The sequence below is a fragment of the Lepidochelys olivacea genome (genome assembly GCF_965140295.1).
Source record: "Lepidochelys olivacea isolate rLepOli2 genome assembly, chromosome: 10".
Classification (NCBI taxonomy): Eukaryota; Metazoa; Chordata; order Testudines; family Cheloniidae; genus Lepidochelys; species Lepidochelys olivacea.
In genome coordinates, this window is record NC_140420.1 from 50249041 (window position 1) to 50262418 (window position 13378).

At 36.6% G+C, this 13378-nt stretch overlaps 1 protein-coding gene across 4 annotated transcripts in view; it reads left to right on the top strand.

The window, feature by feature from the left end:
• SCAPER (S-phase cyclin A associated protein in the ER) overlaps positions 1-13378 on the top strand; it is a 348781-nt gene that overhangs the window by 235237 nt on the left and 100166 nt on the right. For all 4 annotated transcript variants that reach the window (XM_084641327.1, XM_084641328.1, XM_084641329.1 and 1 more), the window contains one exon: positions 9392-9507. In XM_084641327.1, coding sequence (XP_084497453.1) covers positions 9392-9507 — 116 coding nt within the window. The remainder of the gene's footprint in view (positions 1-9391; positions 9508-13378) is intronic.

Sequence of the window (13378 nt, forward strand, 5' to 3'; positions counted from 1 at the left end):
CTCTCCAATATCAAAATTAACTTTTGACACGCGTGTGGTTCTGATCCAAAAACCCAATTAACCTGTGGTAATGTGTATCCAAGCACGACTATGCCACTGTGACTGGGATCCTAGTGGGGAGCCAGCTGTGGTCACTCAATTAGGGTAAACTGCAAAGAATGGGACAGACAATCCCCATAAAGCTGGTGGATATTCCAATACAGTGCCTAGATTTACCAAGCCAGCATAAAACAGCTTCTTTATTACCTTACTGGTTACTCAGAAGTCCAAACAACACAGTTCCCTTAAAGTGATGCAGCCTCAGGCCTCCATCCAGGTACCCATGTCAAATATGATGACAATTTCTGTAAATCTTATTTCATCATATAAAAAGAAAAGGTTCTACCAATCCCAAAGGATCGGACACATTACCTCCCAGGTTAATGGATATTTCAAATCTTACCCAAATACACGCTACAACCAATTCTTATTAATTAAACTAAAATTTATTAAAAAACAAAAGAGAGAGAGTATGGTTAAAAGATCAATATACGTACAGACATGAGTCCAGTTCATTTAGGTGCATATTCATAGTAGCGATTGTGAGCTTCATAGGTGCAAAGAGTTCTTTCAGAAATAGTTCATAGTTAATAGTCCAATGTCCAAATATCACATTCAGGGCATACCAGCATAACTGGGACTTCAATCTTGCAATTCAAACTTCCCCTGAAGAAGGTTAAGCAGACCTGAGATCACAGAATCAGGAGCCAAGGATCTTTTATACAATTTCATTTCCTCTTTGGCAAGCTGGGATTTCCTCACGGAACATATGGTCATTTGCGTTTTCCTCCACCATTCGCAGTACATTTCAAAGAGAGATGAATACCAATATATCCCGTGTTTACAGTTCCTTTAAATTATATCAGAATACAGCATAGACAGGGACTGTTGATTACATTGTCACCCTACTCATACATATTTAAATACCCAAAAACACAAACATTATCTCCCCACATGTCTTCTTTGGGTTATTTATTTTGCAGGATGTTTAACCTTTTCTATCCATGCATCACAGTATTATTATTATACTGATTTTACAAAAGAGAGCCTTACTAAGTAGGCTCAAAAATGCCAATTGTCATTGAAAAATTTGTTTTGGGATACTTTCCACAGAGATTGTCACCATATAAACTTTTAATACTACAGCACTGATGAAAATGGGCGTCTTTTTTTTTTTCTCTTAAGCACACAGATTTCACTAAAGTTCAAGACCAAGAAGTCATCAGAGATGATTTATAAATAAATAAATAAATAAAAAGACAAGGAGCCAGCCTGGGATCCCCAGTCTGGATTTTTTTTATGAGGCTTTGAACTGTATTTCTTAGCCACTGGCACTTTAGATAGAATCTTTGCTAAAAACTAAACTATAGGAGAGAAGAAAATATTTCTTAATACAGAGCGTAACTGTATTTCACTAATTAATAACAAACTCTTCTTTCATAGGCTGACCACTGCTGCTTCAATTTAATAAGTACAGAATTCAGTTGCACAGATTGAGTGCATTCTCTCAATAACAGAAGGCAAAGTGTACACAAGTATTTGGTTTAGATCCAGCAAGTCTTCAACACACACAACTTCAGTTGGAGCTAATATGAGGTCTGTGCATGCAGGGCTTATCCATGATGAATCTTTTAATTTCAAAGTAGCAAGCAAGCCTTTTGGGGATCAGGAAAGATTCTTCCCTGCATTCACCAAAGTCTCAGTGGCTTGGTTTTGGTTTTGGTTTTGGTTTGTTTGTTTTTGCATAGCAGTAGTTTAAAAACTTTTTTTTTAAGTTTTTAATTTTTTTTAAAAGAGATGATAAAAAGTTTAAACTTTCAAAGGGTTTAAAATTGCATGGGATAGAAATGGGAGAGTTGTCATCAAAACATTTCAGATAAAAAAGACTGACTTATTTCTGGTCCTATTTTACTATGTAACTAATAATATAAGACAGTGACAGAGGAAATATGTGAATGGTGAATTCTTGATTTGAATATTCATTCATAGATTTTTTTTAAGGCTATAAGAGATCATTATAATCATCTAGTCTAATCTCCTGCATAACACAGGCTATAGAATTTCACTCAGTAATTCCTGCATCAAGTCCCTAATTTATTGTTAAATCAGGAGCAGATATTTTAGAAAAATACCCAGTTTAGATTTAAAATTTCAAATAATTGAGAATCCACTATATCCATCAATACGTTGTCCCAATTGTTAATTATGCTCACTATTAAAAAATTGTGCCTTATTTCTGGTCCGAATTTGTCTAGCTTCAGCTTCCAGACATTGGATGATCTTATATCTTGGCATGCTAGAAAATAGAGCCCTCTCCTGCTAGAAACCTTCTTTCCATTTAGGTATTTAGATACTGTGATGAAGTCACCTGTTATAACCTTCTCTTGTATAAACTAAATAGATTGAGCTGCTTTAATCTCTCAATGCAAGGCAGGTTTTTCAGAGCTCGACTCATTCTTGTAACCCTTTTCTGAACCCTTTCCTGTTTGTTAACATCCTTTTTTAAAGTGCGGAACCAGAGCTGGATGACACTGTTCTAGTTATGGTCTCACTAATGTTCTGAAATAGTGCATACAGAATTCTAAAAGTACTATTTGTTAAAGTTCAGTTTATTTCTGTGTAGATGTTATTGTGTGTTGACTGTTGGCTTGTTCAAATAAGTCCAGTTTTTCACCTCCTCTAGTACATTATTTGCCATGGTTTCAAAAATGTAAAATAGCTATAGAATATGAAGAATTGTAAAATAACTAAATGAAATTAAATGTTGTAGCAGTGAAGACACACTGACGTGTTTTTTCTTTGTGTATTGTTTGTATAGACTGATATAGTGCAGTGTGATAGGAAATAAGCATACATGCTTTTTAGAATTTTTTTTTAACTTTTATGATTTTTTGTATGAAAGAAGGTAGATCAAAAATTCTTTTAAGCTACTTTAGGTTAGTTAGCTTGCTAACTTTTCAAATTTGCAGACTTGCCAAACCTTCTTGTATCATTCGGTAAGTGGTGCTTCTGGAGGTACCGCAGATGCCAAACCCTTGTTAAAATCCACCCTATTTTGTTAATGAACATGCAAACAATTGTTCCCCATCTGCTGCCTCTTCTAAAAGGCTAGGAAGCCCTTCCTTCTTGATCACAAAGAACATAATTATTGTCTGTAGAAGAGTCAAGTACAAAGACAGTTCATCCAGTCTGACTGCTACTACACTGCAGGCCACCAAAGATTAACAGCTGCTTCTCCTTTGATTAGGTTAGGTAATAATAGTTACTTTAGTTAATAATTGGATGGATTCCCAGGCCATGTAATTCAGGTTTAGGCTGTCATTTTTTGCTGGCATGTAGCTGAGCTGTATTATTGGAATGGAGCCTGTAATCCTATTAGTCAGTTGTCACTCAAGTCATAGTTGAGAAGATAAGGGGAATTCAAATCCATTAAGGTGTTGTAACAGGTAGGAAAATGAGTGAACCACACACATTCAGTTTTCAGGGAACTTTCTTGATTGTGCTTCTTTAATTAAATCCAAATCACTCTAATTATAAAAATAAATAATGTTTGTTTAAAATATTTTATTTTTCATAATTAAATTCTGTCATAGAATTGTATAAACTAATCTATATAGGAAATAAAAAAATTATCTTTGTTTACTTATCCATTCCTACATGGATACTTCTGAATCGATGCATAACTCTTAGGATGTTACATTGAAGTGAGTTACTGTATTTTCTTTATGACAAATTTATAATGGTATAAAGACTAGGAATTAATTTTTCAATACCTCTTTAGTCAAGTGCATTGGCTTTCCTCCTCTACAAACAGGACCACTGCATTTCACAATGACAAATACTTGTGAATGGGCAAAAAAAGCCCTTTTTTCTATCCAGCATTGGTTTTGGCTACTACTGTTACTATTCACGAGATTACATCTCTAGTAAATGTTTTCTAAAGGTTAGTTCAGATCTACATTGCTCAAGAAAACAAAAAGAACAGGAGTACTTGTGGCACCTTAGAGACTAACAAATTTATTAGCGCATAAGCTTTCATGGGCTACAGCCCACTTCATCGATGCATAGAATGGAACATATAGTAAGAAGAGATATATACATATACATACAGAGAAGGTGGAAGTTGCCATACAGACTGTAAGAGGCTAATTAATTAAGATGAGCTATTATCAGCAGGAGAAAAAAACTTTTGTAGTGATAATCAAGAGGCCCATTTAGACAGTTGACAAGAAGGTGTGAGGATACTTAACATGGGGAAATAGATTCAATATGTGTAATGACTCAGCCACTCCCAGTCTCTATTCAAACGCAAGTTAATGGTATCTAGTTTGCATATTAATTCAAGCTCAGCAGTTTCTCGTTGGAGTCTGTTTTTGAAGCTTTTCTGTTGCAGAATTGCCACCCTTACGTCTTTTACTGAGTGGCCAGGGAGGTTGAAGTGTTCTCCTACCGGTTTTTGAATGTTATGATTCCTGATGTCAAATTTGTGTCCATGTATTCTTTTGCCTAGAGACTGTCCGGTTTGGCCAATGTACATAAGGCCTTTTTTGGTAATAAATGTATATATTATGATGATAGTCACTTTTGCTCACTTGCCTGTTCATTTGCCTCTGATTTTCTGCATAACAAGTAGTCTCAAACCTGCAAATCCTTTTGCACTTGGAAATCGGATTTTTTAAAATTATGTTGTATGCATATTTGTGAAAATCAATAAGAGGAGGAGCAAAATAGTTTCATATGCTGTTCCTAAATCCAACTGAAATACATTGATTTACATTTTCTGAACAAATATCTTTTATCTGGGTTAGTTTGAGGAATAATTTTCTCAGTCTCAATATGTAACCCCTTCCAAAGGGCCAGATTTTGCAGTCAGGTTTATAGAATGGGTCCCACATAAACATCTATGCTGAAATATTTTGGAACCTAAATATTTTAGGGATCCACACGATTCTTCAACACCGCAAAGAGTGTTTTATATTGGATCTGTACCCTTTCCAAATGGGGATTTAGCAGGCAGGCACTGTCATATATTATTGTAGAGTGCCTAGACTATGGGGCTCTGACCTCATTGAGACACCCACTACCACAGTAAAAATGAACAACAATATCTTGAAAGGTCCCTTAAATGTGATTCTTTCCTTCTGCACTGATTGGAATTGGGGCAAGCTTCCATCAAAACGTTGTTTGAGCATGTAGGTAGAATAACCAATATGCCTCAACTTCCTTCAGTACCAAGGTACTGTAGAAATATCTGGGAATGTTTGTTTTTCCCAGGTAACAGCTAATGAAAGCCTTAGCACTTCAGAATACTATATGAATTTGGGTCACATTCTGGAGGAGTTCATTTAAGGGGAAAACAGTGCAAGGGAACCGATATCCTGCACCCATATTTTTATGCTTTCGAAAGGATTTTCTCAGACCAGCACACAGACATATCAAAAGCTGATAATCACCTCACAGCAGATATAATACTAGAAGTATGTATGAAAATTCATTTGACATCTTTTGAATTTCATATTTCTTAGATTAAGAAATTGGTATTATTTTTAATACCTTTATTAATTCTTATTTTTTGCACAACTCATCTTTCTGCTACAGGCCATGATATACTACTATATGTAAGCGAGGGTGCCCTCCACCATACACACACACTTGTTTTCTCACCACTCATTCAGGTGCCATTTTCATTGTTAGGGATCCAGTGACACACAACACTCACTCTGGGAACATTATTAGTGCAGTGTTCAAGAGTAAATGATACTTTTGTGGCATCATTTCTTTGGTTCCCATGACCTCTCCTGACCCAAGGCCAAGAGCCCCAGAATTGTCCCTGAACCTGGGATTCTTGGATAGAAAGGTAGTTGTGCTGTGATTTAATCATTAGGCTGGCACACATGTGCCTTATATCAGCAGTTAATTCAGTAATCATCAATGTGTGTCAACAAATAGTTGAAAGACTCTTAAAAAAGTCACTTGTACTTTTGTAACCCCCACTCTATCTAGAACACATCCTTTAAGATAAATTAATCCAAAAGCATACCAGAAATCAGTGATATCAGCAATGGATTCTAGATCACTGAGTGCCAGGTTTTAAAGTTCCTTTACTGTAGTAGGAGCAGTGAACAAATAATTAGCTCATGTATTTACTCCAACCTTGCTACCATAATCATTTTAGTTCTTCTTCTCCTAGTCTTAGTTCCATCTGTATAGGGTCAGCCCTTCAAGTCCTCCTCCTCCATTTCAGTCTGTCTTGAAGCAGCTCCTTGGAAACTCCGCAGCTAATCAGATCCTTTTGTATAACATCCCTCCATCCACCACAATAATTTTCGTTAAATGCTTTTATTTAATCTTGTTGTTTTGTCTGTCTTTCGTATTCATGAGGATGTTTATCACCGTAGTATCCAATCACCAAAATGTTCATGGATTTCATTGATGGTCTGGATGAGGAAATAAATAGGACATTAACTATTTTTTCAGAGATACTGAATTAGGAGGAATTGCAAACAGAATGGAGGACAGAGAAAGCATACAAAGGGACCCTAGAAAGATTAGAAATACTGTATAGACAAAAACAAGTTCTTCAAAAATGCATGTTAATATTTTTTTATCAAAAGAATCTGAAACACAGATACTCAATGGGAGGGATAGATCTAGAAGAGTAATACTGAAAGAGACCTAGACCTAGAGGCAAGAGCAAACATTAAATTAGACATGAGTGTGTAATCTGATACAGAGATCAAAAAGGCCAGTGCTATTTTTGAATACACATGTGAAGACATCCTGTTACCACACATGTAGATAATAGTCCTTTTCTTTGTGGCTTTGATGTGACCTAACCCAAAATGCAGTGTTCATTTTTGGACACTTCATTTCCTAATAGACAGACATTAAACAAGAAAATTTGGTATGGAAAAATTACAAGGAAAAGGAAAGATTTGGAATGAAATATGTTTGTTTGCTAAGCAAAAACTAAAGTGGGAATATGTAATATTTAGTAATGGTGTAATCATGAAGGAGGGAGAAGAATTGGTATAATAAAATTGGGTATAACTTGGAGTAATTAAATGAAACTGAAAAGGGCAAATTCAGGTTGAATGTCAGGAAAGATATCTTGATAGTAAGATCTAAAAGGTTGTAATCCCCCATAGGAAGTGGTGAAAACTGCACTGCCTGTCTCATTTAAAATTAGAGTGGATGCAACACTAACAAATGTACTATAGGGAACAGTCCTGCACTGGCAGGTCAGTGGCTTTTCTATTTGTTATCCTCCGACGCATGTATACCAAATGTATCTAGGAATTCTCATATACGTTTCTCTAAATATACTGGACATACATGTTGATTATTTTGTGTATAGGGTTTCTTGGCAACAGTATGTCACTACATGGAGTATACACTTTTAATCACAATGGAAAGTGATAGCTTAGAAATGCTTTTAACCTTCATATAGGACTCAGTCCTGCTCACATTAAAGTCACTGGGAAAATTCCCATTTACCTCAATGGTCCAGGATCAGACCTTTCTGGAGGATGTGACTAATAGTATGTCTTCACTGTAGAGCTAAGTCAAATTATCTACACACCAGTTGCTTTTCTAGAGGTAGTCTGGTTAGAGTGGCTACACTGCAAAATAATACTCAAGCTGCAGTGTCCACACTGCACTTGCTTATTTGCTGCACTAAGACTTCTGCTGGCATTTCCTTTGGTTCTTTGTGCTGCAGTAAGCTGAGCTGCGCTATGAATTCTTTCCCAATGAATTGTGGGAAAATTTGTTAGTCCTTTCTGGGCACACGGGAAAAATTGTGGGAAGGCATTGGAGGACTAATGGTACTCAAGTGGAGCTAGCCTGTGTCCACAGTACAGAATGGTTTAGTTAGCAACTGACAAATTGTGCTAATTTGAGCTTTAGCCTATACCCAATGACCAATCATTTCCAATTAAAAACACCACCCTACTTGAGTTAAGGGTTTTTTTGTGTGGATGGGACTCAGGCTAAGCGTCATCACTCAGGGTAGGTCTTCACTTCAGCTTTAACTTAAGAGTTAACTGGGCTAAAGCTGACTGAAACTGTGGAGTCACATAAAGGTTAAACCTATAGAAATTGCTAGTTGGTTATCTAACCACTTGTGTAAACTGGCACACACAAACAGGTTTCTGTCATTTCACGCCAGTTGTGTCCTTTGAAGATGAGCCTTTTTTGTTGTTTACAAATCCACATCCAATGCACATTAGTCCAAAAAAATTGCTTCTTTATGATCTCTTCAAAATCTAGCTCCCAACATAATGTGAAATGGAGCTAGCAGATCAATGGGAACATTTTTTCTGAAATCTTGGGCATTTAAATAGGGTACAGCTTTACCTTTGGGTGAATGTTTGCTTGAGACAACTAAACTTGCTGGGGAGAAAATTATATGCTCTTAAACAAAACTTGTCTTGTACTGTGGTGTTTACATATGACTTCTAATATTGATAAGAAAAAATATGGGCTATGAAATCCTACTATAATATTTGTTATTACCATAGTTCATAGGGGGCTGTTCTAACATGGAGCACCCACAGAGTGCTAAGTATTTTACAGACAAATCATATATGAATATGATTCCTACCTCAAAGCTCTTACAGTCTAATTGTAGACATGACACAAGTGAAATCAACAAACAATTGGAGAAGGAGGGAGGAAATTGGAAAAGGAGAGGTTGAGGGTTACCATAATAAGGTCCCACAATTGTTAGGTTTGTTATTTGTGGTGTTGGCGTTGGGTCTGTACCAATAAAATTAATCAAAGTTTTGCTATTGACTTCCAGGGGTCCAGGATCAGATAGATAGATGATACACATGAAGTTTGGGTAATTCCTATTTATGCTTATAGAAATTAATTCCAAAAATGGGGGGGAAATCAGAAATGTTATAAAATACATACTTGTCCCTCATTGTTAAAACGTGTCCTACAAAATTGCACTTTAGCTATTAGCTAAATGAGGCTCATGTTAAAATAATCTTCATTATGGGCCTGATCTTGCTTTCACCGAAGCCCTAAATCAATATCTGTTTAAAAAACTCAAAATAGCTGTGGTATTATAATGAAGTTACAGCATATATAATATCATCAGGAAAAATAACATTGAAGTAACATTCTCTTGTATATTCAAAGGGGTATTCTGTTCCGTGCTTCTGTAGTGAAAGAATCAATGCACTAATTAAAAAGGTGAACAATCTGATTAAACTGTATTAAGATTTTATTAAGTGTACATCAAAGAAGTTACTCACCAGACACATATTTTAAATACTAAATTTGTATTTAAATTTCAGTAAATATTCCATATAATTATTATTCTCTATTTGTGTTTATCCAGAATGCAGCAGATCAGATAGCATTCCGGGTTGCAGGAGGACTCTCAGCCCTTGAACACATTCTTCAAGTAGTGATTTCTTCCACAAATCTGAATGCAGTTTCACGGATTCCTCCCAAGTATGTATGGTGCTACAGTTGCCATTTTGAATCATTACTAGATTATGCCATCACTGATGGGGGATATTTCTTTTCCACTAACCCCATTTGACTTTATTATTTATCTAACTGCTTGCTGCTCCTTCCTTGTGGTGTAGATGTTAAAAACTGAGGGCCATAATCTACCCTGCCATTTAAGTTCCAGATGGAAGACAGTATTTGACCTCAAAACTCTAGGACCAGTTTTAACTCTGTAAGTGTTTCACTGTTTCTGTTTCTTTGAGAGGTGATCTCGCTGCCTATCCAGAGCAAGGAATGCAAGCTCATTCTGGAACAGCAGAGACCCATCTCTCTGTAGAGACAAGACCCACTTTTTAAAAAACTTAGACTATCAAGGTCCTTGGTTTTTTGGGGGGGGTTTAAGTGCTTTTATGTGTTGTGATCCTAACTTGATCCAAAGTGAAACAGTTGTTCCTAGATATCACCTTAGATTCCTCCTGTGCCGCTGACACATCAGGCGGTCCAGTTCCTCCACTGATTACAGTCACTTGCTGATTGTGGCGCTTCTTCCCAGGTGATGCCAGCATATATAGTATAGTATCCTCTGTCACTGTCTGCCAGTTCATCCTTGACCTTCCTTGCTTTCTCTCTCCTCCCTCAAGTTGATAGCAAGTTCAATGCTTGCTAAGCATGTCTCCAATCTTCCATATGGTGTACATGTCTCAATGTCCTGAGCTTTCTTTCTTTGACGATATTTTCTAACATTGCCTACTCTTTGAGCTTCCTGAGTCTCGCATTTGTTATTTTGTCTTTCCATTAAATGTGTAATATCTTCCTCAGCCATCTGTGATGGGCAGCGTTCAACTTCTTTTTACTAGATACTGTCATCAGCCAAGTCTCTGCGCAGTATAATAGCATGCTCAGTACAATCACATGGTATAATCTGACCTTTAATTTGGTATGGAGACCTCTGTCTGACTAGATGTTCATCCTTCCAAAAGTGTTGTTTACTTTTCCTGCTCTCATCTGAATATCTTTATTGCAGCTACTTTAAATGTCATTACACTCCCCAGATAGCCAAACTCTTCTACCTGTTCAATTTCTTTTCCAACCATGTAGACTTTTGCATCTATTGTTCAGTTTCCTACCTTCATGTAACTCATCATTGCTAACACATTTTACATCATTCATGATACCTTTTGTTGCCTGCTTCATCACCCAATCTATTGCTAATGCAAAGAGGATTAGTGGTAGCACACACTCTTGTCTAACTCCAGTCACAATATCAAACCACTTACCCAGGCCTCTGTCTGATCTGAGCGTCTACTTTCATCGTATAAACTCCTTCATATGTTGATCAGCTTGAATGGTATCCCATAGCTTCTAACAATACTCCTCAGCGTTTCTCTGTGGACACTATCAAGCACTTCCTTAAAGTCAATAAAGTTGATTAAGATGTTTTTTTTTCTCCCAAGCGATAGGGTTTTTTGGTGATTTGTCAGGGAGTGAATATCTATTCCCACAGTGATCTGTCTGGAGGGAACCCAGTCTGTTCTTCTCGTAATATTCCATCTGCTGCTTTCTTCATTCCATGCAGGATAACAGTAGCCAATACGTTGCCCAGAATTGATAGCAATATAATACATCTCCAGTTTGTGAGTGGCTGCTGAGTCAGAATTTTGCCTCGTGCATTTAGTACCTCTGGTTGAATTCTGTCAACCCCAGGAGCTTTGCCGTGTTTGATGTCTTTGATGCTCCTAGATATTGCTGTCTAAAATTGCTACTGGAAATATATCTAAGTTCACTAGTAGTGCAGGAATGCCTCATTATAATGCATGAGAAATAAAAGGCTGAAGGTAAAGCATCAGGACCCTGAAAAGGTTGCCAGGTGTCAGAGTGGGCTGCGGTTGGACAGAGCTCCTGCAAAAATGGTAACTTAGGCGAAATTCATTAATAGCATGATCTCCTTCTTTATCTAATGTTTCAGCTGTAATTCGTATCCACTTTAAGGCCCTGTTACACTGCCAGAGGAGAGTAAAGAGGCTTTGGTGTGATGAGAATTGGGTCCAAGGTCTTCTCTCTTGAACTGTTTTCATTGTGTGTTCGGAAAACACCAGCAATGTTTAGTGTACTACAGAACAGCAATACTTCATAGATTTCCTGTGGAGTTTGAGTGCTAAATTGTCTGGTGTAAAGTGTGATGAGGCAGAGCTGCATCTCAAGAAAAAGAGCACTCAGAGGTAAAATGCCTCTTGGAGTTCCCTATTTGCCTGGAAGGAAGGGGAAAAAAAATTGCTGTACTCCTTTTATGTCATGTAGCATCTGGCCTGCTCCACTGGTCAGCATGTAGGGATGATTCCTTTTCCAGTGAATTGTTCCTAGGGCAAGTAACTTGGTATCAGTCTTTGCACTCCCTCAAGCGCAGGAGCTGTGATAGTAGATGACCCTTATAGGTGCAAAGGTGAGAGTCCTGTCTCCTTTCTCACACTGTGTGGCCACAGTTTATCCCTAACTGTTTACAATGGCATTTTTTAATTTTTTTAAAAAAGTCTCATTTTGTCAAGGGAGTTTGAGAAAATTGTGCTTACATTACTGAGAAAATTTTGTTTAAAGTTTGCTAGACAGTATGAAAATGTATTAGTTTGAAAGGAACTTGCTGTGCTGATAAATGAAAACCAGCTTCAGCTGCAGTGTTCATATAACTGAAAAAAAAATCTTAGAAGATAAAATCAAAACATTTTTTTTATCCTCGTGCATATTAACTACTCACCCTGTGTCTGGTTCCAGTGGTTCCTTACTTTCATGAGCACTAAACTTACTATTTTTAAAGGTTTCAGTGTAGCAGCCGTGTTCGTCTGTATTCTCAAAAGGAAAAGGAGTACTTGTGGCACCTTAGAGACACACAAATTTATTTGAGCATAAGCTTTCGTGAGCTACAGCTCACTTCATCGGATGCATTCAGTGGAAAATACACTGAATGCATCCGATGAAGTGAGCTGTAGCTCACGAAAGCTTATGCTCAAATAAATTTGTTAGTCTCTAAGGTGCCACAAGTACTCCTTTACTATTTTTAAAATACTTTTTGCTTAAAATGTAATACTTTATATTAACACACAAGCTTTTAACTATCTTTGAACTGTGTTCCCAAATCAAATATCTACAGAAAATAGAGATAAAGATTAATCTTTCTATCTGTTTTATATATCTAACAGATTCACAGAGAGACATCCGTAACAATAATTTTGCTCTGGTACTCAAAGTGATTCATTTGAAGTTATTATAAATTGCAATCTCTAGTAAGAATCCACAGATATAAAACGTAACTTTTTTTTTCAGAACTAAAAGAAAACAAACTGAACTCTTAGAAACACATCATTGAAATGAACAATGTCTAACTCTTGGACTGCAGGGTGTCGTGTAGCTTACTCTGAAGAAAATAGAGTAATAGCAACCTTCTCTAAGTGAAAAGGATGTGTTAATACACTAAATCTAGGAGTCTCTTGAGAATATCACTAATAATGCTCAAACAATTTTGAGGAAATGATGGACATTTTTAAAAAGACCCTTCTCCATTGTAAGGAATCAGTAGATCTCTTTCTCATCCAGGTACAAATAGGCATTGCTGTATTATTCTCAGCAAAATCATTGAAGAATCTCTTAAGGATGTTTTTTTCCATCTATATACAAGATGGCAAGACCGTGACTCAATATTTTAAATCATTCTGCCCTTCTGAATACTGGCTTCTGAATTCACTCGTGCATAAATATATTTAGGAATGATGGATGATAGTGGAGTGTTACGGGGAATGATGGCATAGGATTAAAAGAAATATAATCAGATATTTAATTTTAACTAGTTTTATTAACACAACATTCTATTTAGTACTTCTTT